Source organism: Gorilla gorilla, chromosome 15, assembly GCF_029281585.2.
Source record: "Gorilla gorilla gorilla isolate KB3781 chromosome 15, NHGRI_mGorGor1-v2.1_pri, whole genome shotgun sequence".
Lineage (NCBI taxonomy): Eukaryota > Metazoa > Chordata > Mammalia > Primates > Hominidae > Gorilla > Gorilla gorilla.
The window spans coordinates 122,221,107-122,244,664 of record NC_073239.2 but is presented as its reverse complement, the minus strand read 5'-3'; the positions used below and the strand labels follow the sequence as shown (position 1 = coordinate 122,244,664).

General features: G+C 54.6%; 2 protein-coding genes across 7 annotated transcripts in view; one reads left to right on the top strand and one right to left on the bottom strand.

Annotated features, from left to right (window-relative positions):
* The window catches only part of BRF1 (BRF1 general transcription factor IIIB subunit), a 78,534-nt gene that overhangs the window by 37,868 nt on the left and 17,108 nt on the right, over nt 1-23,558 (top strand). For 2 of the 6 annotated variants that reach the window (XM_019009457.3, XM_019009456.4), the window contains exons 4-7: nt 4,920-4,951; nt 8,894-8,966; nt 20,034-20,183; nt 21,408-21,501. In XM_019009457.3, the coding sequence (XP_018865002.1) occupies nt 4,920-4,951; nt 8,894-8,966; nt 20,034-20,183; nt 21,408-21,501 (349 nt within the window). The other 4 variants (XM_019009458.3, XM_063698245.1, XM_004055796.4 and 1 more) reach the window with 4 other exon arrangements.
* On the bottom strand, nt 10,386-12,941 carry BTBD6 (BTB domain containing 6). The gene is made up of 4 exons (XM_004055798.5): nt 12,396-12,941; nt 12,222-12,312; nt 12,000-12,118; nt 10,386-11,839 (listed from the first exon to the last, which is right to left on the bottom strand). The coding sequence occupies exons 1-4, from the start codon at nt 12,767-12,769 to the stop codon at nt 10,807-10,809; spliced, it is 1,617 nt and encodes a 538-aa protein (XP_004055846.3). The 5' UTR covers nt 12,770-12,941; the 3' UTR covers nt 10,386-10,806.

Below are 23,558 nucleotides of genomic sequence, written 5' to 3'. Positions count from 1 at the left end.
TAGAGTGGCCCCTCGCTGTGTTGTCCACAGCTGTGGTGGGGAAGCCTGGTTGGTTCCTGGAGCCGGGATAGTTTGATGGCACAGCAGTGGGGTGCAGGGCTGCACCGTCATGACTGGACCATTTCTGGGCCTTGTCATCTGCTGATGGGAGCCTCGCGTGGGCCTCTGCCGCACTCAGGAATGTCTGGCGCCCTTTGAGGCCATTGTGTCACCTGCCCTCCATTGTGCTCACGCGTCTCCCCTTTGACTGGCACTCAGCTGCACGGAGCAGAAGACCACCCGGCACAGCGTGGCAGGGGCCAGAAGGGAGGCAGAAAGAGGCCCCAGCTGGCAGAATCCAGGCTTTCGCACCCTGGGGGCCGCAGACAGGGCCTCTTCTCTGCAGACTTTTTTCTGATTCCCAGATGGTCAGAAGCAGCTGCTCAGCAAAAGGGAGGGGCTGCTGGGAGGACACAGGTACCAGCCATGCTGGGCACAGGGGAACCTCCAGAGCCCCGGGAGCTCATTAGCTGGGGGACCTGTAGGCTGGGCCCCAAAGGCATTAATGGGCCCTCCCAGGATTGGCCAGAGGGAATGTGATATCCTCACAAGGGAAGCACATAAGTGAGCTTCCATCGTCTGGAAACTTCCCTGAAAGCGCCTGATAGAGCCATGTGAATGCAGATCAAGTGCCAGGTGATTTTCATTTCAAGGAAAGCAGTAATTGTAACTTCGTGAAATGTTTAATTCGAAGCTCCTTTTAAAAACATGCACACTTATCCCATTGTTTTATTAAGAAAATTTTCTGTGGAGCTTGGTGGCTTATGTCTGTAATCCCAGCACTTTGGGAGGCTGAGGTGAGCAGATCACCTGAGGTCAGGAGTTTGAGACCAGCTCGGCCAACATGGTGAAACCCCATCTCTACTAAAAATACAAAAAAAATTAGCCAGGCATGGTGGTGCATGCCTGTAGTCCCAGCTACTTGGGAGGCTGAGGCAGGAGAATTGCTTGAACCTGGTAGGCAGAGGTTGTAGTGACCCAAGATTGTACCATTGCACTCCAGCCTGGGCGACAGGGCGAGACTTCATCTCGGAAAAAAAAAAAAAGTTCGAACACCTGCAAAGTTGAAGTGAATTGTGGAGTCCCCTCGCTCACACCTGTGGTCCGCTCCCCAAAGCTATGCTGCCCTCACCGTCTTATTTTCTGGCACATTTCAAGGCAAGTTGCAGACGTCTGTGTACTGCACACAGCCCTTCAGCAGGCAGACCATCAGGTCAATAGGGGTGAGCATCGTTCCTGGATCTTCTTCTCCTCTGAAGGTAAAGTTGGCTTAAAGTGAGATGCACAGGCCCTAATTGCTCCATCTGGAGAGTTCTGACAAACGGTCACCCGTCAGCCCAGAGCAGGGCTCTGTGGACAGACCTCATGCCCCTTCCAACAGTCCCAGCCCCGCAAAAGGCAACCGCTGTTTCCATTTCCTTGCACTACAGACCAGTTGTGCCTGTTCTAGAATGCCCTATAAATGGAATCATATGATCTGTGCCCTGTCACTTCACATGCTTTTTTTTTTTTTTTGGTGACTGAATGTAGCTCTGTCGCCCAGGCTGAGTGCAGTGTGGTTCCATCTCAGCTTACTGCAACCTCTGTCTCCTGGGTTCAAGCGATTCTAATGCCTTAGCCTCTCAAGTAGTTAGGACTACAGGGGCACGCCACCATGTCCAGCTAATCTTTTGTATTTTTAGTAGAGACAGGGTTTTGCTATGTAGGCCAGGCTGGTCTCAAACTCCTGGCCTCAAGTGACTGCCCGCCTTGGCCTCCCAAGGTGCTGGGATTACAGGTGTGCGCCCCGTGTCCGGTGGACATGGTTTTGAGAGGCGCCCATGGTGTTTTGTATGGTGAGTGGTATTGCTGTGTGAATACAAGCCAGAGTATTCTTGTATTAATGGACACCTGGACTGCTCCCCATTTTTGGCTCTTCTGAATGAAGCTGCTATGAACATTCTTCTACAAGTTTTTTTGTGGACATATTTCTTTTTATTTTTAGAGACAGAGTCTCACTCTGTGGCCCCAGCTCAGTGCAGTGGTGCAATCACAGCTCACTGCAACCTCGACCTCTTGGGTGCAAGCAATCCTCCTGCCTCAGCCTTCTGAGTAGCTGGGACAATAAGTGTTTGTCACCATACCCGGCTAATTTTTGGATTTTTTTGTAGAAACAGGGTCTCACTGTGTTGCCCAGGCCGGTCTTGAACTCCTGGGCTCAGGTGATCTGCTGGCCTCAGCCTCCTAAAGTGCTTGGATTATGGGTGTGAGCCACTGCACCTGGCTGACGTCTGTTTTTATTTCTCTTGGGTAAATACCTAGGAGTGGAATACGTGGGTCAGAGGTGTGTGTTTAGCTTTGTAAGAAACTTCCAGGCCTTTTCCCAAGGTGGTTGTACCACTTCACGCTTCCATCAGCAGCATGGGTGAGCTATGCTTGCCCCACATCCTCGCCGGCATTCAGTGACGTCGCGGGCTCGTTGCATTGTCAGTTTTGTTTGCATTTCTGATGATTAATGCAGTTGAGTTCTTTTTCATGTGCTTGTTGGCTGTTTTTTTTTTGTCTTCATGAAGCTTCTGTTGAATTGTTTTGCCTTTTTTTTATTTTGGCCTTTATTCTTTTTCTTATTTAAATAGAGTTCTTTTTTTTGAGACTGAGTCTCGCTCTGTTGCCCAGGCTGGAGTGCAGTGGTGCGATATTTGCTTACTGCAACTTCTGCTTCCTGGGTTCAAGCAATTCTCCCACCTCAGCCTCCCAAGTAGCTGGGATTACAGGCGCCCGCCACCACCCCTGGGTAATTTTTGTATTTTTAGTAGAGACGGGGTTTCACCATGTTGGCCAGGCTGGTCTCAAACTCCTGACCTCAGGTGATCCTCCCACCTCGGCCTCCCAAAGTGTTGGGATTGCAGGCGTGAACCACTGCGCCTGGCCTTATAGAGTTCATTTCTTTTTTTTTTTTTTTTTTGAGACGGAGTCTGGCTCTGTCGCCCAGGCTGGAGTGCAGTGGTGCCATCTCGGCTCACTGCAAGCTCCGCCTCCCGGGTTCACACCATTCTCCTGCCTCAGCCTCCCAAGTAGCTGGGACTACAGGCGCCCGCCAACACGCCCGGCTAATTTTTTTGTATTTTTAGTAGAGACGGGGTTTCACCGTGTTAGCCAGGATGGTCTCGATCTCCTGACCTCGTGATCCACCCACCTCGGCTTCCCGAAGTGCTGGGATTACAGGCGTGAGCCACCGCGTCCAGCCCAGTAGAGTTCATTTCTTAGAGCAGTCTTAGTTTATAGAAAAATTGTGTAGAAAGTACAGAGTTCCCATACACCCCCTTCAATCCCCAATTTCCCTACGTTATTAACATCTTGTGTTAGCTGGTCCATTTGTTATGGTTGATGAGCCCGTCTTGCCAAGTTGTTGGTAAGAAAAGTCCACAGTTCACATTGAGGTTCACTCTTGGGGCTGTGCCTTCTATGGGTTTTCACAAATATGCAATATGTGAACCCACCAGTGCGGAGTGGTGCAGAGCTGCAGTGTCCTGGAACCCTCCTCTCGGCCCACCCACCCTGCCTTTCCCCAGCCCTTGGTGGCCACTGACCTAATGCTGTCTCCATAGTTTTGCCTTTTCCGGAAGGTGTATGCTTGGAGTCACACAGGGTGTAGCCTTCTGGCCTCGTTCACTTTTCCCGTTCGTGTGTGTTGGTTGTCACGGGTGTTTCCCCAGGTAGTTCTTACTGCTTTCCTTTGGTTTCTTTGATGTCACTGGCCCCACCCCTGCCACCGGTCTTCTCAGTGCCTCTTGTGAGGCTGTTGGCTGTGCTGCAGTCGGTCCTGCCCATCGTCTCGGCCCTCTGGGACTGCCTGCCTTCAGATGCACCTTTGTTCACGGGCCTTACCGCTCACGTCCCAGCCGTCCTGGGGGTTCTGCTCTGTGTCGGAATGCCCCTGTACCTAGCCCTGGCACCTTCTTAGGGTGGGAGGCCTTGCTGTTCTGCATGGAGTTGCAAGAGAGGTCAGGGGCCTCCAGCCCAGGGCATGGATGAGTGGGCTGGCGTCCTAACCATCTGACTGCTTGCGAGGTTCTTGCGTGGTGGGGCTTTGCTGCTCTGGTCCCGGGGATCTTCCTTTGGACCCCTGCTCTGGACTCCTGATCCAGCTCCAGGAGGTGTCCTTAGTGACTTCTCGAAGCTACAGTGGGCCCATGGGAGATGTGCACTTCAGCTGTCTGGCAGGGTGTATTAACCAGTGACTTGTGTTTGATAACTTATGTATCCATGTGAGTTTTGAATCACTTAGGACACATTCTTGGTCCTGTTTGTTCATCTGAGTGAAGACAGGTCCTGTGCGGGGTCCCCACACCTGTCTCTTGAGCGCAGCCCCCAGTGGTGCCTGCAGGCTCACTACTCACCAAGGGGGCCCCAGGTCTATGTTTCTGTCTCTCGGGAGGACTGCCTGCCTGACGCCTGATAGGTGCTCAGCAAGTGCCCTTGGGATGGAGCATGAGTGCCACTGTCTCTTCTGTGCTGTGTGTGGGCAGCAGATCCACCATATGGTGGGCACCTGACTGGGCAGGCGGGTGTGTGGGGGTGCACGCTCTCTCCAGGATCAGATGGAAGCCCCCACCGTTTCTGGTTCCCCCGACCTGGCTCCACGTTCCTTGCAGTCCCTTGTCCTGGTACTGGGTTCACAGAAGTCTCACTTGTGCCTGGGGCTGGGAGGTTCTGGTGAGGCCTGAGCGTGCCGCGCCTCGCTTCCATCCCACCTTTCCTTCCTGATCAAAGGTGGAGCTTATATTTGGAGGGGCGACTCCAGCTCCCTGGAGGTGCAGTCCTGCGGTCCTGCCCATTTGAAGGTGGGCGAGTAACCTGAGCTTGCAGCCACTCGACAGGATCCTTGACTCCTGCTGCAGACATGCTCCTGGACCTCAGCGACCTGCTCCAGGTAGACAACCTCCGTCCTGCATCTTTCCCCACCTGGGGTTGTGACCTGGGGGTTGTGGCCGGGGTTGTGACCGGGGTGTACCCCAGGTGCCTCCACGCATCTCAGTGGCCGGTCTGTGCTGCCTGCCCGGTCAGGAAGTTTTGGTCTGTAGGATGAGGGGCCTTCATGACATGCGGGTCACAGTCCGAGACTTGTGGGAGTGTGGGTCTCCATGGCAGGAGGGCACCTGCCAATGCTGGGCACGGTTGGGTGTTAGCTAGGCCTGGGTGAACAGTGAACTTTTGTCCTACACAAAGGAGATTATTTTCAATTAAATAAATTTTTTGTGAGTACCTAGTTTGGTATAGGAGATTGTCTTTTGACCTTGCATTTTATTTATTTATTTATTTATGAGATGGAGTCTCGCTCTGTCACCCAGGCTGGAGTGCAGTGGCGTGATCTCAGCTTACTGCAACCTCTGCCTCCTGGGCTCAAGCGATCCTCCCACCTCAGCCTCCCAAGTAGCTGGGGCCACAGGTGCCCACCACCATGCTCGGCTATTTTGTATTTTTAGTAGAGGCGGGGTCTTGCCATGTTGCCCAGGCTGCTCTTGAACTCCTGAGCTCAAGCAGTCCTCCCACCAAGGCCTTCCTAAGACTGGGATCACAGGCATAAACAACCATACCTGGCCTCTTGCATGCATTTTAAATTGTAGAAAAATCTTATATTACAGTCTGTTTGGAGACACTCACTTTCTGGGTACCACAGAAAGCACTTTCAGTTACCTCTCTCTTTCCACATGACTGAACAAAGTGACAGAGTGGAAAGACCAACCCCATGGACCCCTGTGCAGACAGGATACAGGGTGGGGGCACCGAGGCTCTGCAGGGACGGTGCTGGGGGCTGCACCACAGGTCCTTGGTGACCATGCTGCTGAGGACTCAAAAAGAGAAATATTGAAAACAGTTGTGACCACAGTGCAGAATTCATGTAGATTTCACTCCTCAAAGGGAGCTCTGTCCAGATCCAGGTGCCCACAGGGGTTCTGGGCACCCACAGGCTGTGCTGCCACCTCTGGTCCTCAGGGGCTTTCCGCCTTTGGCAGCAGCCCACAGTTAGGCTTCTGCCTGTGTCAGGTGGCATCTGGGGTCCTTGTCCTCCCAGCTGTCTTTATAAATGGCAACTCAGAAGCTACCGCTGAAACATTTTGTGGTCAAGCTAAAAATGGTCTGCTGGAATTGTGATAATCCAGCAAGTCCACATTTCAGATGCTCTGTGCTCGGTGCAGGGCAAAACCACATGACCCTGGTTCCAACCCCACGACTTTCCAGGGAAGATGAGTGTGAGGGCCAGGGCCAGGGCAGCTGCTCCGGAAGTGGTCAGGCTCCTGGGGACTCAGATGGTCCCATGGCGAGCTCATGGAGTCTCCCTCTTGATCCCTGCCTTAGGGCAGACCCAGGTTGTTCACTGGCCTGGGCACACAGCTCATCAGACACCCACGAGGGCAGTCTGCAGGCAGAATCCACCTGCTGCCCAGGAAGAGAGATGGGGGGGCAGCTGGCTGTGCCCCACCCTGACCTCTGCCCTCAAGGAGCAGCCACTGTTAGACTGTTAGCAAGAAAATTTCCAATAAATGGTCCTCATACACGTTAGCAACTCTGTAAAGAACTGCATGTGTTTAGGCCAGGCGCGGTGGCTCACACCTGTAATCCCAGCACTTTGGGAGGCTGAGGCAGGCAGATCACCTGAGGTCAGGAGTTCAAGACCAGCCTGGCCAACATGGTGAAACCCCGTCTCTACTAAAAATACAAAAATTAGCTGGGCATCGTGGCGGATGCCTATAATCCCAGCTACTTAGGAGGGTGAGACAGGAGAATCGCTTGAACCCTTGAGGTGGAGGTTGCAGTGAGTCACGATTGCGCCATTGCACTCCAGCCTGGGCAACAAGAGTGAAACTCCATCTCAAGGAAACAAACAAAAAACTGCGGCCAGGTGCGGTGGCTCACTCGTGTAATCCCAGCACTTTGGGAGGCTGAGGCGGGCAGATCAGGAGGTCAGGAGATCGAGACCATCCTGGCTAACGCGGTGAAACTCCATCTCTACTAAAAATACAAAAAAATTAGCTGGGCGTGGTGGTGGGCGCCTGTAGTCCTAACTACTCAGGAGGCTGAGGCAGGAGAATGACGTGAACCTGGGAGGCAGAGCTTGCAGTGAGCAGAGATCGCACCACTGCACTCCAGCCTGGGCGACAGAGCAAGACTCCGTCTCAAAAACAAACAAACTAAAACAAAAAAACTGCATGCGTTTTGCACACATGGCTTTTTAAACGTGAGTTTCCATGTAAAGGCCCTTTGGAGATTCCTCACTTGCAGTGTTCAGGTCTCATTGACCCCTGTGTCTCTGGGACACAAGGTTGGGGGGTGTGGAGTTTGAGGTGGGCAGGCAGAGGCCAGCAGCAGATCATGGTTCTGCTGTGGCTTAAAGAGAGATGGTGGGATCAGGACGATCAAGATGCAGGGGCCTGGCAGGAACCCAGCACAGGGGCTGGGGCACTCATACATGACATGCGTGAGTCACACCTAGACACGCTGTATGCGTGTGTACACACATGCATGTCTGCACACTGCATGCGGATGCACACACACACTGCATGTGCTGACACGCCCCCCAGTTTGGTGAGCAGACCCCAGGGATCCCTGGAACCCCCAGAAACTGTGAGGAGGGGAAATTCCTTCAGAAGGCACACTCTGTGAGCCACCAGCCCTTGTGATGGAGCCCTCGGATATAATGGAGAAGATGGAAGCTGCGCCCCACTGGGGTGGATGGTGACCAGGAGGAGCTGCTGTGGGGACCCAGCCCTCCCAGCAGGCAGGGTCTCTGATCAGAGGTATCCCCCACAAGCGCTGCCTCTGGCTCTTGCCTCTGTCTCCTGCCTCTAGCGCAGACAGGCCCCTTTGTGTGCGGTCCCTTAGGTCTCCCAGTACCCTGGAGTCAGCAAGCACCTGTAAGTGCCACTGGCGGGCCAGGACAAGGGGACTTGTCTAAGGGCGCATGAGCCGGGCTTGGTCAGGCGAGGGAATTCTTTGGGGGAGGCTAGTGGCAGAGGGTCAGACTGGCCAAGCCTGTGAGGCCTGGGGGCCCCAGGGGCAAGCCTGGGATGAAGACAGCCAAGGGTGGGCAGGGCTCTTGCAGGCTCCAGTAGGGACCAGGCTATTCCCGCTGTGCACCTCATCCACACCTGCCAGCAGACATTGCTCAGAAGTGTCCTCCCTCAGCCAGCAGGGCTCCTTAGGGGTACTCGGCCCACGGCAGGGCTGTGCACAGGGTCTGCGCACAGGCTAGAGTCCTTGTTTTGCTGAGGACAAGCAGCGGTGCTCCCATCACTGCCAGCCCTCGGCGTTGCCCTTCTCGGTCTGGGCCTCACCTCCACTGCCCTATGGCAGGTAGCCGAGGCAGGGGTGACAGGATCTGTGTGGATTTGGACCTAAGGTAGGAACAGTGCGGGGGGCAGGGGAGTCACTGAGGAACACAGATCTCAATCCCAGCATGGGGGCTGAGGCCAAGACCCCTGGGCCCATCGGAATCTGGGCTGGAGGTGTGGCTGGTGGGAGCACATGTGGACAGAACTGGTTTTGTGTTCATGGGTGTGCAGTTGTGAATGAAATGCCGCGTGCACCATGTGATGACGCCCTGGGAGGGACCTTGCAGTCAGGTTTTCTTCTAAGCAGATGCCATCATTGGCGAGACGGCAGCATGGCCTAAAGCAGCAGCTTAGAGGAAGAAGGCAGGGCCCTGGGAGCCCCAGCAGCCAAGGGAGGCCAGCCAGGCTTGCGGGTGTGGGGTGGCTGCTCCACGGGCTATCGGAGTCTTTAGAGACTGCACAAGAGATGCATTTTAAGAGAAAAAAAGCAAACATTTCCTTAAATACCAATGCTGTTTCTGGTTGTGATCTCTCCATCTCAGGTGAATGTGTACGTGCTGGGAAAGACGTTTCTTCTCTTGGCAAGAGAGCTCTGCATCAATGCGCCGGCCATAGGTAGGCATCTGGGTGAGATGCTGGGGTGTCCAGCAGGCTGCTGTAGGGACCAGCGTGCCAAATGTCCTTTGAACAATGGAGGGAAATCCTGTCCAAGCATGGGACCCCTCAAGGTAAGAAATGTTTCTTAAAGCTGCTAGGAGCTCAGCAATGTGGGGCCTTATTTTCTAAGACAGAGTCTCGCTGTTGTCCAGGCTGGAGTGCAGTGGCACAATCATAGCTCACTGCAGCCTCAAACTCCTGGCCTCAAGCGATCCTCCTGCCTTCGCCTCCCAAAGCACTGGGATTACAGGCATGAGACCGCACCTGGCCTGGGGCTTGCTTTCTGCTGCAAAACCAGAAAGCCTGTTGTCAGTGCCTGTCAGGTGGCAGGAAGGTGTAGACGGGGAAACAGAAGTGCTGCGTGCTGGGAGCATCTTGTGTGGACAAGGTTTAAGGAACACACGTGGCACCAGGTGCCTCTGGACAGATGGGGACAGTGGGGCAGCTCCTGGTTGTGCTTTCCAGCCATAGCCCTCTTTTGTGGTTTTTCTGCCACTTTTGTTCTGTGTTGTGTGCTAGTTTGTGAAACTCCTGTATGCCTTTCTTGACGTGTGTTAGGTGTAGGGTAAGTCCTGTCTCCCCCTCAAGGCAGCAGCAGTGTTCATGCATGCAGAATCTAACCTAGTAGAAAAGTCTAGAAGGAAAGGATCAAAACAGCACTCACTGCCCGATGGTTCTGACCTACCCTTTCTTTACCAAGCAGATGACTGGTTTCCATGGCCCGCTTAGAGGCCCCTTTCTTACTTTGCCTGTTTGCATCTAGGAGCGTATGTCCTTTGGGTAGAGAAGCACCAGGTGGGGCTGGGTCACCAACAGGACTGAGCAGCATGGGCTGCAGCAGCAGAGGGGCACTGGCTGGGGCTATACACTCGGCCCATGCCCTCTGCCAGGTGCCAAGAGGGGCCATCCCTCTTTTCAGGGGCCATACAGGTTTTCCAGAAAACAACTGCCTACAGGGTATGCAGAGTGGGAGGAGAGAGACAAGGGGTGGGAGAGCCTGTTTCACCCTATAGTCCACTCCTGCAACAGGCTGTCCCGCAGCAGTGTCACAGCTAGTGACACTGTGTCCCCAGGGTCTAGAACGCTGGGCCCAGCAGAATGCTCCCCCGACAATCTGTTCATAGGGTAGGACTCTGAGGTGCTAGTGATGCATTAGGACATAGAGACAACCAGGCACCTGGTGTTTCCTAGGGTGGCCCAGAAGCCAGCCAGCAACCCAGGGGACAGATGGGCTTCACTAGGGCGCAGTTTGCTCCTAACCACATAGCATGTTCAGCATGACAGGTTTTCTCCTCGGGATGGGAGGGAGCTGTTCTGTTGCATGAGAAAGAGAATACCCCACTGTACAACTGCTGTAGTCATTTACTGACACGTGGGTGTTATTTTAGGCAATGTTTATTACAGAAGTCCACTATTTTAAGTGACTTTTTGCCAATTTTAGATTTGAAGGGAAGGTCTCAAGTTAAGCTTGGAACCACTTAGAATCCAAGAGGGTAGCAGGAACATCCAACCCCTCAAAGCAGGTGGCGTGGGTGCCACTGGGAGGGGATCTGGGGCCTGTCTTGAGCCGTAAATCTTCCTCCACCTGAGACGTGCACCCCAGTGTACCAGAGATGCCTAAGACTCCAATCCCTGCGTTCTAGCTGTGTGGAAAAGGTCTCTAGACAGTCAAGCTTCAGCTGACTACATGTCAAAGAGAGACAAAATTAAGAGCAGCCTTTCATGGTGTCAAGAAGCAGTTAGCATCTTGACTTCCCCTCCACTCACTCGCTGACCCGCTGCAGCCTCCCCGGGCACCTCACGCATAGAAAATGAGCTCAGGGATCTGCCCACCCTGGACCCCAGTCCCATTGGTGCTGTCCGAGGAGCACTGGAACTGGAAGGCCACCTTTCCACACTGCACTTCTGTCATCCCCTCCTGCCCAAAGTAGCTGAGTTCGCTGCCGTCCAGGACGGCACTGGCCGTGTAGAAGGTATCTTGTTCAACCTGGACCGGGTGTTCAAACCAGACCGGGAAGGTGTTACTGGATCCGTCTGACATGAACTTGGTCAAGTTCTGAGCCAGAACCACCCCGAGCCGCTTGAGCTCAATCTTCACGCTGTACTCAGCCTTCCCAGAGCTGGAGCCATACAGGCCCAGCCCTGCAATAAATACCCTTCTGTCCACTGCAAACTGGATGCTGTCGCAGCGCCCGCGGTACCGCCACTGGTTGCTGCGGTAGGCAGAAGACTGGAATCGGTGGCACCTCTGCGGGGCGAGGCCCTTCCTCTTGGTCAGGGGGAAGTCCAGGCGGGGCTTGTTGGTGGCCGTGTACCACAGGAAGATGCTGTGGGTCTCCTCCAGAGTCAGGATGTCTGACTGGGCAGCGCCATTGGCAAACTCCTCTAGGGTCATGGTTGGAATTCGGACCAGATAGAGGGCTCGCCCCAGAACATGCCTCTTGTTTCGTGGGGTGATTGGCAGCCCCTGCCTCTTGCACTCCGCCTCGGCCCAGTTCAGGACCGCCTCAAAGACCACCGCCTCTTTGGTGTTGAGGGCCTCCCGAGTGACAATGATCTCCAGCGTCTGCCGGTCTATCTCACAGAAGCATTCGGACCGTAGGGCCATCTCGGCCTGTGCGTCAATGACCTCCCAGCAGCGCTGCGTCAGCTCGGGCTCCTCAAACAGCCGGCTCTGGGACAGCAGGACGCAGGCGTTCTTGGCTTCCAAACTTGTCTCCAGAAAGTTGACACAGGCTTTTGCCAATGCTGGGACGATGTACTTCTTAGCAGCGTACAGAGTGGCCAGCACCGTGTCGGCTTCCAGATCGATCTCATCACTGTACATGTACCTAGGCGAGGCAGGGCCCACGTCAGGGGCTGGCTCCCAAGCACCCATTGCGGGGCTGGGCCTGGGAGAGGAGTCCATCAGCTCCTGTGTGCTTCCCCTCAAAAGCCTCGGGAGGCCGCCTAAAACGGACCCACCGTCCTTCCCCAGTAGAGTGGACTTACTTTAAGAGGATCAGAAAGGCTGCGGGCTCCACGTCTGGAATGTGAATTTCAGATTTGACTTCCGCCAGGTCTCCGTAGAACATGGCATAGAAGACGGAGCTGCCAACAGCCAAGACGTACTGGGAGGAGAAAGCGTCGCCGTGAGCCTGGCTCTCCCGCAGGCTGCGGGTCAGCCACACGGCGGACGGGGCACGCGTTCCGAGAGGGGCCGCCGCTACCTACTTTGTGGGCGGGCACCGTCCTGGTCGCCCCCGGGGGCCCCACGACGAAATGCACGTCGGCCATGAGCTCGTTGTTGAACATGAGCGCGTTCCTGCAAAGGTAGAGGCACGGGCTGGGGGCGTGGGCGCGGGGGCCGCGGGGCGTGGGCGCGGGGGCCGCGGGGCACGGGCTCACCTCTCGCGCAGCGTGGGGCGGCAGCACCGCCAGCCGGGGCTCTCCTGGTGGTTGTTGCCGAGTGTGGGCGGCGCGGGCGCGGGCGGCGGCGGCGCGGGCGCGGGGGCGCTGGGCGGGCTGCGCGGCCCGGCCTTCCTGCCCACGGCGGCGCCGGCGTTGCTGTTGGCTAGGTCCGCGGCCGCGGCGCTGGCGGGAGCGTAGAGTTCCGCCGCCATCTTCGCGGGCGGGGCGGCGGGGGCAGCCTCGGCGCCTGTGGACGCCGCGCCCCGCGCCCTCGCGCCGCGCCGGGGCCTCGGGAGCGGCTCTGCAAGCAAAAGCAAGGAGGTCAGGCACTGAGCGACGCGGCCGTGCAGGCAGGCTAGGGGCAGCAGCATGGGCGGCGGCGGCGCTGTGACCCGCGGGGCTGCCACCCGCTCCCCTGCCACCCCCGCCCCTGCGACCCTGCCCGAGCCCAGCCTAGCGCAGCCCGGCCAGGCCCGGCCGCGGGGGGCGCCGTCCCGCCCGCCCGAGCCCGTACCCGCCGCGGCGCCGGTGCGTCACGCTGCGTCAGGGCCGCGCCCCGCGCGACGACGCTGCCTCGCGGCCCCGCCCCCAGGCCCGACATCCTCGAAGCTGCTCGAGCTTCTGCCCAGCAACCGGCGCGAGCCGCGCGCGGTGCAGAGGCAGCCGTGGAAGGCGGCTCCCGGGCCGCCCCCAGACCCGCAGTGCCATGCGCACGTGCTTGCGCCGGTTCTTCAGTTAGCGATCTTTTGGTTAGGAATGCAGGTGGACCTGCTTGTTTGGCTATTTGCATTCCGGAGTCTGCCTCTGGCCGCGGCCTGTGGGATGGTCGTTGGGCTTCCTTGTTCGTTCAGATGCCTCGCGATTTAGCTTGCTGCGGACGCCAGCAGCCAGCGCTTGCAGAGAGCGCGGTCCACTCTGCTCTGAGGGCTTTACAGGGGCAGGCGCTGCTATTTCCCGGCATTTTCCTCGAGGAAATGGGCACTGAGAGGTTAGTCGCGTGCTGAAGGTCACACAGCCGGCGGGTGGGCAAGTCAGGATCTGGCCCTGGGCCTGCAGCCCTGGAGCTTGGGCCCCAGGGCGCGCCCTGCCTCTGTGGCTCTGCCTGTGGATCGCAGTCGCAGGCTCGCTCCTTGTGGGGCCTCTAGCCTCCCGGCCTGGGGCTAATCCTGGGAGGTGCGTGGCATGGGGCACTGGCTTTGCTGACGAGGAGACCAGACTTCAGAGGCCGTGTCACCTGGCCTGGGCCGCACAGCTGGTGCACGCCAAGCTCGCGTGCAGACGAAGCTCCAAAGGCCTGGCTGTCAGGAGGGTTCCTCCCCGAGGACCCACACGCAACCTCCTGGACCGCCAGGCTTTAGACTTTTAAAACTTCCATATGCAGGAAACTCCACAGGACGCAGCCAGCATCTCGGGTCATGGGTGCACCCGTCACCGCAGTCCTGGGCTAAACAGTGAACAGGAGCTCTGTGTCTCTGTGGTCGTTACAGTTGTAGTGAATGTTCCCTGGGAGAGTCCTCTTCAGAAGATATTTGCCGTATTTTCAACAAAGGACTCTCCAGGATGGATGAGCAACTACAAGTCAGGAAGGAAAAGGTTGACAACCCAGTTTTTTAAAAAACGGGCAAAGGACGTGAACAGACACCGTGCAATGGCCCAGAGTGCACACATCATCATTTCTCCCAGGGATGGGGTGCCCGAGCCCCCAGGCGGCTGAACTTGAGACTTGTCACGTAGTGTTGGTGGAATGCAGAGCAGCTGGAGATCACCTGCTGCAGGTGGGTGCATAACTCCGCACGGCCAAGCCGTTTGGAAAGCTGTAGCATATGCATGAGAGTCCGGAAAGTTCCGAGAGAAAGTGTGTGGGCGCACCCGCCAAGGACACACCCACCGAGGCCACAGCTGCGATTTCATAGTGTGGGACCCCACTGGCAAAGACACGCTGGCTGCTGTGGCCATGGTTTCTTTCCCAGCCGTCTATTTCCATAGAAAAAGGTAACGGGCATAAGCAATTTCCAGGAGAAATACAAATGGCCAGAGTGGAGACAGCCTACATGTCCATCAGCAACAGAAAGGGTCAGCAGGTTGTGGTGGGCCCATTTGGGGAATGCAGTGAGAAGGAATACCTTACAGCAACACGCAAGACCTGGGCGACAGCTGTCTCCGGGGCTGCTGGGATAGAACTGCTGAGCCGCCAGAGGTAGTCAGCGTCTTGATCTGCATGGTGGTGTGGAGCGTGTGAATAATAATTTTCATCCTTAGAAGCCACCCTTTGCACTTTGATTTTTAAATATATTACAGTGTAGGCTGGGCGCGGTGGCTCACGCCTGTAATCCCAGCACTTTGGGAGGCCAAGGTGGGCAGATCACTTGAGGTCAGGAGTTTGAGACCAGCCTGGCCAACATGGTGAAACCCCATCTCTACTAAAAATACAAAAATTAACTGGCACCTGTAATCCCAGCTACTCGGGAGGCCAAGGAAGGAGAATGGCTCGAACCAGGGAGGCGGAGGTTGCAGTGAGCTGAGATCATGCTACTGCACTCCAGCCTGGATGACAGAGCGAGACTCCGTTGACCAGGCTGGTCTTAAACTCCTGGCCTCAAGTGATCTACCCGCCTAGGCCTCCCAAAGTGCTGGGATTACAGGTGTGAGCCACCGCGCCCAGCCTATTCTTTTTTGTTTGTGATAATGGTCATCCTAATGGACATGAGGTAGTGTCATGTGGTTTTGATTTGCATGTCCCTGATAAATAATGATGTTGACCATCTACTCATGTGCTTGTTGGCCATTTGCATGCCGTGTTTGGAGAAACGTCTGTTCAAGGGCTTTGCCTTTTTTTTTTTGAGACAGAGTCTCACTCCGTTGCCCAGGCTGGAGTGCGGTGGTGAGGGCGCACTGCAACATCCGCCTTCCAGGTTCAAGCGATTTTTGTGCCTCAGCCTCCCAAAGAGCTGGGATTACAAAAGTGCAGTTTGCCCATTTTTAATCGATTTTGTTCCTGAGTTGTAGGACTTTTTTGTATATTCAGGATGTTAACCCCTTATGAGATTGATGGTTTGCACATAGTCTCTTCCATTCTATAGGATATCATTTCTGTTAATGGATTCCTTTGCTGTGCAGAAACTTTTTAGTTTGAGGTCATCCCATTTGTCTATTTTTACTTTCATTGCCCTTGCTGTTGGTGTCATGTTCAAGAAATCATTGCCAAGACCAGTGTCATAAAGTCTTTCCCTGTGTTTTCTTCTAAGGGTTTTACAGTTTCAAGTCTGTGTTTGGGTCTTGCATCGGTTTTGAGTTAGTTTTTGTGTATGATGTAAGGTAAGGGTCTATCTTTATTTGCAAGTGGATATCCAGTTTTCCCAGCGCTGCATATTGAAGAGACCATCCTTTCCCCATTGTGCAAGAAGTTCTTGTCACCCTTGTTGAAGGTCATCTGTCTGTCATTGTCATTTCTGGCCCTGTGCTGTCCTGTCCTGTCCTGTTCTGTTCTGTTGGTCTGTAGGTCTGTCTTTATGTCAGCACCATACTGGCTGTTGGACTTTTTAATTCTTTTCTTGACAGTGGTAATTTATTTGCTTCTTTTTCTTATTAGTGCCTTTGCCTACTTTAAATAATTAATTTTGTTAATTTTTAGTTTTCTGTTATTTTGGTTCATTAATTTCATTGCTTCCTTTATTTATTTATTTTTTTTTTTTTGAGATGGAGTCTTGCTCTGTCACTCAGGCTGGAGTGCAGTGGCACGATCTCAGCTCACTGCAACCTCCACCTCCCAGGTTCAAGTGATTCTCCTGTCTCAGTCTCCTGAGTAGCTGGAATTACAGGCACGTGCCACCATGCCCGGCTAATTTTTTGTATTTTTTAGTAGAGACGGGGTTTCACTGTGTTGCCCGGGCTGGTTTCAAACTTCTGAGCTCAGGCAGTCCACCTGCCTCGGCCTCCCAAAGTGCTAGGATTACAGGCGTGAGCCACCACGCCTGACCCATTGCTGCCTTAAATACACAAAGCGCTTGAGTTAATAAAGTTACCTGAAGGATTGAACTTTAATTTCTAATAGCGTTTGGAGGTGAGGGGACTACTTGTTTTTGCTCATTTTTAGTTTTTTTTTTTTTGCACTTGGGGTCAAATGGCATGTCCTATGTGCTGTTACCTGAAATATATTGAGGGTTTCTTTGTTCTATAATACCTGGTCATTTTCATAACTGTCCCACAGACACTGGAAAAGCATGATGACTCCATGGGGTACAGAATTTAGAACATCCTTGTCAGATTGAGTCTATGGTGATGTGTCTTAAGTCGTCCCTTAGTCTTTTTTTTCCTAATCAGTCTGTCAAATTTCAGAGAACCATGTTAAAATCCCCCATTATTGTGGTTTTGAAGGTTGTTTCCAGTGTTTTTCCTTCATTTAATTCTTCCTCTGTCGCTGTGCGCCTGCAGATTCCAGGCTGCTTGACATGGGTTCCTTTCCATGATGAAATGCCATGCCTGTCCCGTGCCGCTCTGCCACTCCGCGTTTGCCCACCGTGCCGCCGCTGCCCACCACCTCCTCCTCCACCCTAGTCACTGACGGATTTGTCTTGAAAAAAACACTTTTGGCTTGTCTTTTTTGTTTTTTGTTTTGAGACATGGTGTCAGTCACCTAGGCTAGAATTCAGTGGCACAGTCATGGCTCAATGCAGCCTCGACCTCCTGGACTCAAGCAATCCTCCCACCTCAGCCTCCCAAGTAGCTGAGACAACAGGTATGCATCACTACACTAGGCTAAATTTTTATTTTTTGTAAAGATGGGGGTCTCACTATATTGCCTAGGCTGGTTTCAAACTCCTGGGCTCAAGCGATCCTCCTGCCTTGGCCTCCCAAAGTTCTGGGACTCACAAGTGTGAGCCACTGCATCCGGCCCCAGATTTTTTTTTAAGAGATGGGGTCTTGCTGTGTTTCCCAGGCTGACCTCGAACTCCCGGGCTCAAGCAATCCTCCCACCTTGGCCTTCTAAGTAGCTAGGAACGTAGGTATGAGCCACTCTGCCTGGCTTGTCTTGAATTTTTGTTGGTTTGTTTGAGATGGAGTCTCGCTCTGTCGCCTAGGCTGGAGTACAGTGGCGCAATCTTGGTTCATTGCAACCTCCACCTCCCGGGTTCAAGCAAATTCTCCTGTTTCAGCCTCCTTAGTACCTGGGATGACTACAGGCGCACACCACCACACCCAGCTAATTTTTGTATCTTTAGTAGAGACGGGGTTTCACTGTATTGGCCAGGCTGGTCTTGAATTCCTGACGTCAGGTGATCTACCCTCCTCGGCCTCCCAAAGTGCTGGGATTACAGGTGTGAGCCACTGTGCCCAGCCGTCGATATATTTACCAGTGTTTTTGAAATGAGTTTTCTATTTCAAGAATTAATGAGCATCAAAGTCCCACCCACATTAGTACATCTTTTTCTTTCTCTCTCTTTTTTTTTTTCTGTTGCCCAGGCCTGAGTACAGTGGTGCAATCACAGCTCACTGCAGCCTCAACCTCCCGGGCTCAAGTGATCCTACTGCCTCAGCCTCCTCAGTAGCTGGGACTAGACCACACTCACTAATTTTTTTTTTTTTTTTAAAGAGACAGAGTCTTGCTCTGTCGCCCAGGCTGGAGTGCAGTGGCATGATTTTGGCTCACTATAACCTCCACCTCCCAGCTTCAAGCAATGCTGTAGTCTCAGCCTTTCAAGTATCTGGGACTATAGGTGCCTGCCACCACACCCGGCTAATTTTTTTTTTTTTTTTGTATTTTAGTAGAGACAGGGTTTCACTATGTTGTCCAGGGTGGTCTCGAACTCCTAAGCTCAGGCAATCCACCTGCCTTGGCCTCCCAAAATTCTGGGATTATAGATGCGAGCCACCACACCCAGTCTCACACCCACTAATTTTTTTGTTTGTTTGTTTGTTTTTTGAGACAGAGTCTCACTCTTGTCATCCAGGCTGGAGTGCAGTGGCATGATCTTGGCTCACTGCAATCTCCGCCTCCTAGGTTCAAGCGATTCTCCTGCCTCAGCCTCCCAAGTAGGTGGGATTACAGGCGTGCACCACCACACCCAGCTCATTTTTTGTATTTTAGTTGAGACGGGATTTCACCATGTTGCCCAGGGTGGTCTCGATCTCCTGAGCTCAGGTCATCCACCCGCCCTAATCTCCCAAAGTGTTGGGATTACAGGCGTAAGCCGCAGCACCTGGCCCCGGCCAAATTTTTTAAAAAAATTTTTGTATAGACTTCGTCTCTGTATTGCCCAGTCTATAAGCATATCTTTCTTTTTTTTTTTTTTTTGAGACGGAACTTCGCTCTTGTTGCCCAGGCTGGAGTGCAATGCAGCGATCTCAGCTCACCAAAACCTCCACCTCCCTGGTTCAAGCAACTCTCCAGCCTCAGCCTCTTGAGTAGCTGGGACTAGAGGCATGCACCACCACGCCCTGAAAATTTTGTATTTTTAGTAAAGACGGGGTTTCTCCATGTTGGTCAGGCCGGTCTTGAACTGCGGACCTCAGTGATCCACCCGCCTCGGCCTCCCAAAGTGCTGGGATTAGAGGTGTGAGCCATCGCGCCCAGCCTATAAGCATATTTTTTATCATTCTCTTTATTTCTAGCTCCGATGATTGTATCTTATTGAAAATCATTAAAAATCTTGGCAATTATTTTAAATTACCTAATTTTTTTTTCCAAATAATATCTATTTTAGCAGCCAAATCACCACAAATCATTTGTTTTTATCTTTAGTTGTGGATCATTTGTTTTTATCTTTAGTTGTGGGTGCACAGCGGGTGTGTGTATTTATGGGGCACGTGAGGTGTCTTGATGCGTGCATGCAGTGTGTAACAATCACATCAGGGTAAATGGGACATTTTTCACCTTAAGCGTTTATCCTTCGTGTTACGGACACCCTCAGCTGGAAAGGGGGGCCGCGTCGTGAGTATGAATGGATGCAAGTCATAGCCACCTGAGCCTGGTGGGGCACAGCAGGGCCCTGTGGAGTCACATCCCGGCCTCATGCTCGGCATAGGGGAGTGCTGCTTAGGTCCATGCAGTTGCTCAGGGCCCAGGCTGCAGAGTGCCCAGCCTGTCCTGCTCCAGGCACTCCCCCGTGGCACTGTGCCGTGCTGGCAGAGGTGCACAGCGCCAGGCCTCAGTGTGCACACACAGCCCCCGTGGCACCGCCATGCTGGTAGAGATGCCAGAAGTGGGTCCTCCTCTCTCACCCATGAGTGTCAGCTGATGCCGGCCGGCTGGCGACTTGTGTACCCAGCCCACGCCTGTCTTGCTCTAAGAGTCCCGGGACCGTTGTTGGGGGTGGTGCTGTCTGCATGGTCTGGAGGGAAGGCTGCTGGGTGTGCGCCCCTCTGTGTCCTGAGCAGGGCGGCCATGCAGTAGGAGCACGCTGCCTGGCCCTAGCGTGTCTGCAGCAGGCTGGCTGGCAGCAGGTGGCCAGTGGCTCTCCTGGGTTCAGTGCGATGGCTGCCCCAGCTGAGGGTCAGAGAGGCTTTGTCCAGGGGAGGGGGACTGGTGGGGGGCCTGGAAAGACAAGTGCAGGTTGCCCCACCCCTGGGCTGCGTGGGCCGCCTGTACACGTGCCGTGGCACATGGAGGTGGGCACTGAGGTGCTGTGTCTGCCGCAGACCCGTGCCTGTATATTCCACGCTTTGCGCACCTGCTGGAATTCGGGGAGAAGAACCACGAGGTGTCCATGACTGCCCTGAGGCTCCTACAGAGGATGAAGCGGGACTGGATGCACACAGGCCGGCGCCCTTCGGGCCTCTGTGGAGCAGGTACAGCGGGCCCTGCCCTGGCCTGGGGGATGCTGGCCTGGGTCCTGGCTTCACACTTTCCTGACTCCTGAGTGCTGGTGAGCTGTGCCGTATGTTGGCAGAGCACTGAGAGCTGCCTCCAGCCTCCCGGGGCTGACACTGGCCTGGCCCACCGGGGTCCTGAGCCCTCCAGGACCTCCTGGCTGCCCCGTTGGCATCTGCGTGTCCTGGCATAAGGGGCAGAACCCTCAGGGCAGAGCGGCCTTGACCCCAGGTTGCCTACTTCTGGGGTGCGGCTGCATGGCCATCCCTGCCCGTGGTCTTGTGGGGCCCGGCTTCTGACGCGGATAGTGGTGTGTCCTCTCCTGAGATGCTAGGTTGTTGCTCATGAGGGTGCCACAGGGCTGTCAGGCTGTCCCCCGCCCCCAGCTGGGCGATTGTTCTAGTTGGACCTCTGTGAACCCCCAGGTTGCAGCTGTCACTCAGACTCTCACTTTGCCCTCGGTGCTGGTGGGTGGATGTGGCCGTGGCCTGGTCAACTACCCCAACCCCGGAATTGGAGCCCCAGGTCGGCAGGGCCCTCACTCCTCATCAGGGCCCTTACCCTCTTGCCCACAGAGTCCACTCTACCCAGCAGGCCAGGTACCAGCATCCCTGCACTGCAGGATTCAGTCCACCTGAGAAGCCATTCCATCTGCACACATGATCTCCATGTTTGCACTGGAGGTTCTGGGCCCACTGTGTCCTTGGTGAACCTGTGTCAGCTGCCAGCTGTGGCCTCGCCCCTTTCCTGCCCAGCCTGGCTCCACATCCTCAGAATCCCCAGCTCCCATCACAAGCTGTGTTTCCCGCACAGTCATCTTAGAGTTAGTTTGTTTGCTTTGAGGGATTACGTGAAGCTCTCGGAAACCTTCATTTTAATTTTCCTTGACTTGAAAATGGAATGGGGTGCAGCCACCACCCACAATAAGATAGAGAGGGTCTTGTCGTTCAGGAGTAGCCATGACAAGTGAGGGTCTCACTGCCTGGCACAGACACGTCTTCCCAGGCCATCATCTCCGTGACCGGGATCTGCAGTGTTGTCCTGGGCCGCCACAGATGTTGCCCTGGTTCCCGGCCATGGTTGACGGGGCCCGTCCAGGTCATCATCTCAGTGACCGGGATCCGCAGTGTTGTCCTGGGCCACCACAGATGTTGCCCTGGTTCCCAGCTGTGGTTGACGAGGCCCGTCTCGTTGCCTTCCAGCACTCCTGGTTGCAGCCAGAATGCATGACTTCAGGAGGACTGTGAAGGAGGTCATCAGTGTGGTCAAAGTGTGTGAGTCCACGCTGCGGAAGAGGTGAGGGGCTCTCATTCATGGCATGGGGACCACGCAGAGGCTTCGTCAGTCCAGCTCAGGCCTGCTTGCCAGAGCAGGCACCACCTCCCGGGACCCTGCTGGTCCCCCGCCTGGCTGCTGGCCGGGACCTAGCCCAGCCCCGGTCGCGCTATGGCTTGGACGTGCTCGTGGGCTGCCTCGCCTCCCTCCAGAGAGTTCCCTGCTAGTCCTTCTGGGGCCGGCCCTATCCCGCGGAGGCATCCTCCTCCTCCGATCTCTGTATTATTTTTTTTTTTTTTTGAGGGACAGCTTTGCTCTGTCGCCCAGGCTGGAGTGCGATAGCGTGATCTCGGCTCACTGTAACCTCTGCCTCCTGGGTCCAAGAGATTCTCTTGCCTCAGCCTCCTGAGTAGCTGGGATTACAGGCGTGTGCCACCACGCCTGGCTAATTTTTTAGTAGAGATGGGGTCTCACCATGTTGGTCATGCTGGTCTTGAACTCGTGACCTCGTGATCTGCCCGTCTTGGCCTCCCAAAGTGCTGGGATTACAGGCATGAGCCACGCGCCCTGTGTTTCTAAGTTGAGGCGGAGGGTGATGTGTAAAGTTGCCCTAAGTCACAAACAGGCAGGAGGCTGTCTTTGACGTCAGAAGCCTGGTCCGTCTCCTTTTTGCTGTGGCCCGTCCTGGACTTTGAGAGCCCAGGTGACCCCTGTCCCAGTGAGAAGCCGGAGTTCCATAAGAGGTCCCCGCATCAGTGAAATGAGTGGCACAGCAAGCCAGGCAGGCAGGGGCGGGGCTTTGCACCCCGGCTTTGCTGGGTGCTATTTGTCGGGGTTCCTCACAGCTCACCTGCACCACAGCCCTGTTTCATAGACTTTGACAAGGTAAGTGTGACAGTGGAATTGCTGCCACCTGTAACTGCTGTGACATTTATCACAAATCTTAAACACAGGACTGCTGTTTTTCAGCTGAGATTGTGTCCTGTGGCATTTTCCAAAACCAGCTGTAAAGTATTTCACTTTAAACATCTGACCGTTGATTCTGTAAAAAACCTTTGATGAAACGTGTTGGAGGTTGTGTAGCGTGTAGAGGCGTTCGTAAGAACTGAGCCCCATGGCTCAAAGGCCTGCAGGGCCCCTTCCTGCCCGACTGCCAGGTGCTGATGTTCTAGCCCAGCCTCCTCTCTTCAGGCCTTCTGAGTCTTCCGCCTAGGATTGGGGTCCTCTTGTGAGGGATGAAGGTGCCTGTGGGCCTTTCTCCTAGTGAGCAGAGGTCCGGGCAGGATCGGGTAGGGGTGGAGAAACCGCCAGAAGGGACCTGGGCGCCGAGGGGCAAGGCCTGAGCGCCAGGCCCCTTGGAGGAACATCTGACAAGCACAGTTCAGGTATTTGTTTTTATTGTTATTTATTCATTTTTTTGACACAGAATTTCACTCTCGCCGCCCAGGCTGGAGTACAGTGGCACGATCTTGGCTCACTGCAAGCTCCGCCTCCTGGATTCAAGCGATTCTCCGGTCTCAGCCTCCCGAGTAGCCGAGATTACAGGCTCCCACCACCATGCCCAGCTAATTTTTGTTATTTTTAATAGAGATGGGGTTTCACCATGTCGGCCTGGCTGGTCTCAAACTCCTGACCTCAGGTGATCCTACCACTTCGGCCTCCCACATGCTGGGATTACAGGCATGAGCCACTGCGCCGGGCCTTTTACTTTATTTTTTATGTATTTTTTGAGACAAAATTTCACTCTGCTGCCCAGGCTGGAGGGCAGTGGCGCTGTCACAGCTCGTTACAGCCTCAACCTCCTGGGCTCAAGCGATTCTCCCTGACCTCAGCCTCCCAAGTAGCAGAAACTGCAGGTGTGCACCACCATGCCTGGCTAATTTTTTTTTTTTTTTCTTTTTTTGGGTAGAGACAGAGTCTCACTGTGTTACAGCCTAGGCTGGTCTCGAAGTCTTGGACTCAAGCAGTCCACCCACCCTGGCCTCCCAAAGCGCTGGGATCACAGGCATGAGCCACGCCCAGGCGGAAGCTCAGTGTTAAACAGCTGGTTTCAGAGCCACCAGCTCCATTTCCCATGT

Excerpts from the sequence above, each read along its gene's own strand:
- BTBD6 (XM_004055798.5), bottom strand. The coding sequence starts at position 12,769 with ATGCTGCTGCCCCTAGCCTGCCTGCACGGCCGCGTCGCTCAGTGCCTG. Across the intron at positions 12,313-12,395 it reads CGCCCCACGCTGCGCGAGAG|GAACGCGCTCATGTTCAACA; the intron begins GTGAGCCCGTGC and ends CTACCTTTGCAG. Across the intron at positions 11,840-11,999 it reads GCCTTTCTGATCCTCTTAAA|GTACATGTACAGTGATGAGA; the intron begins GTAAGTCCACTC and ends TGCCTCGCCTAG.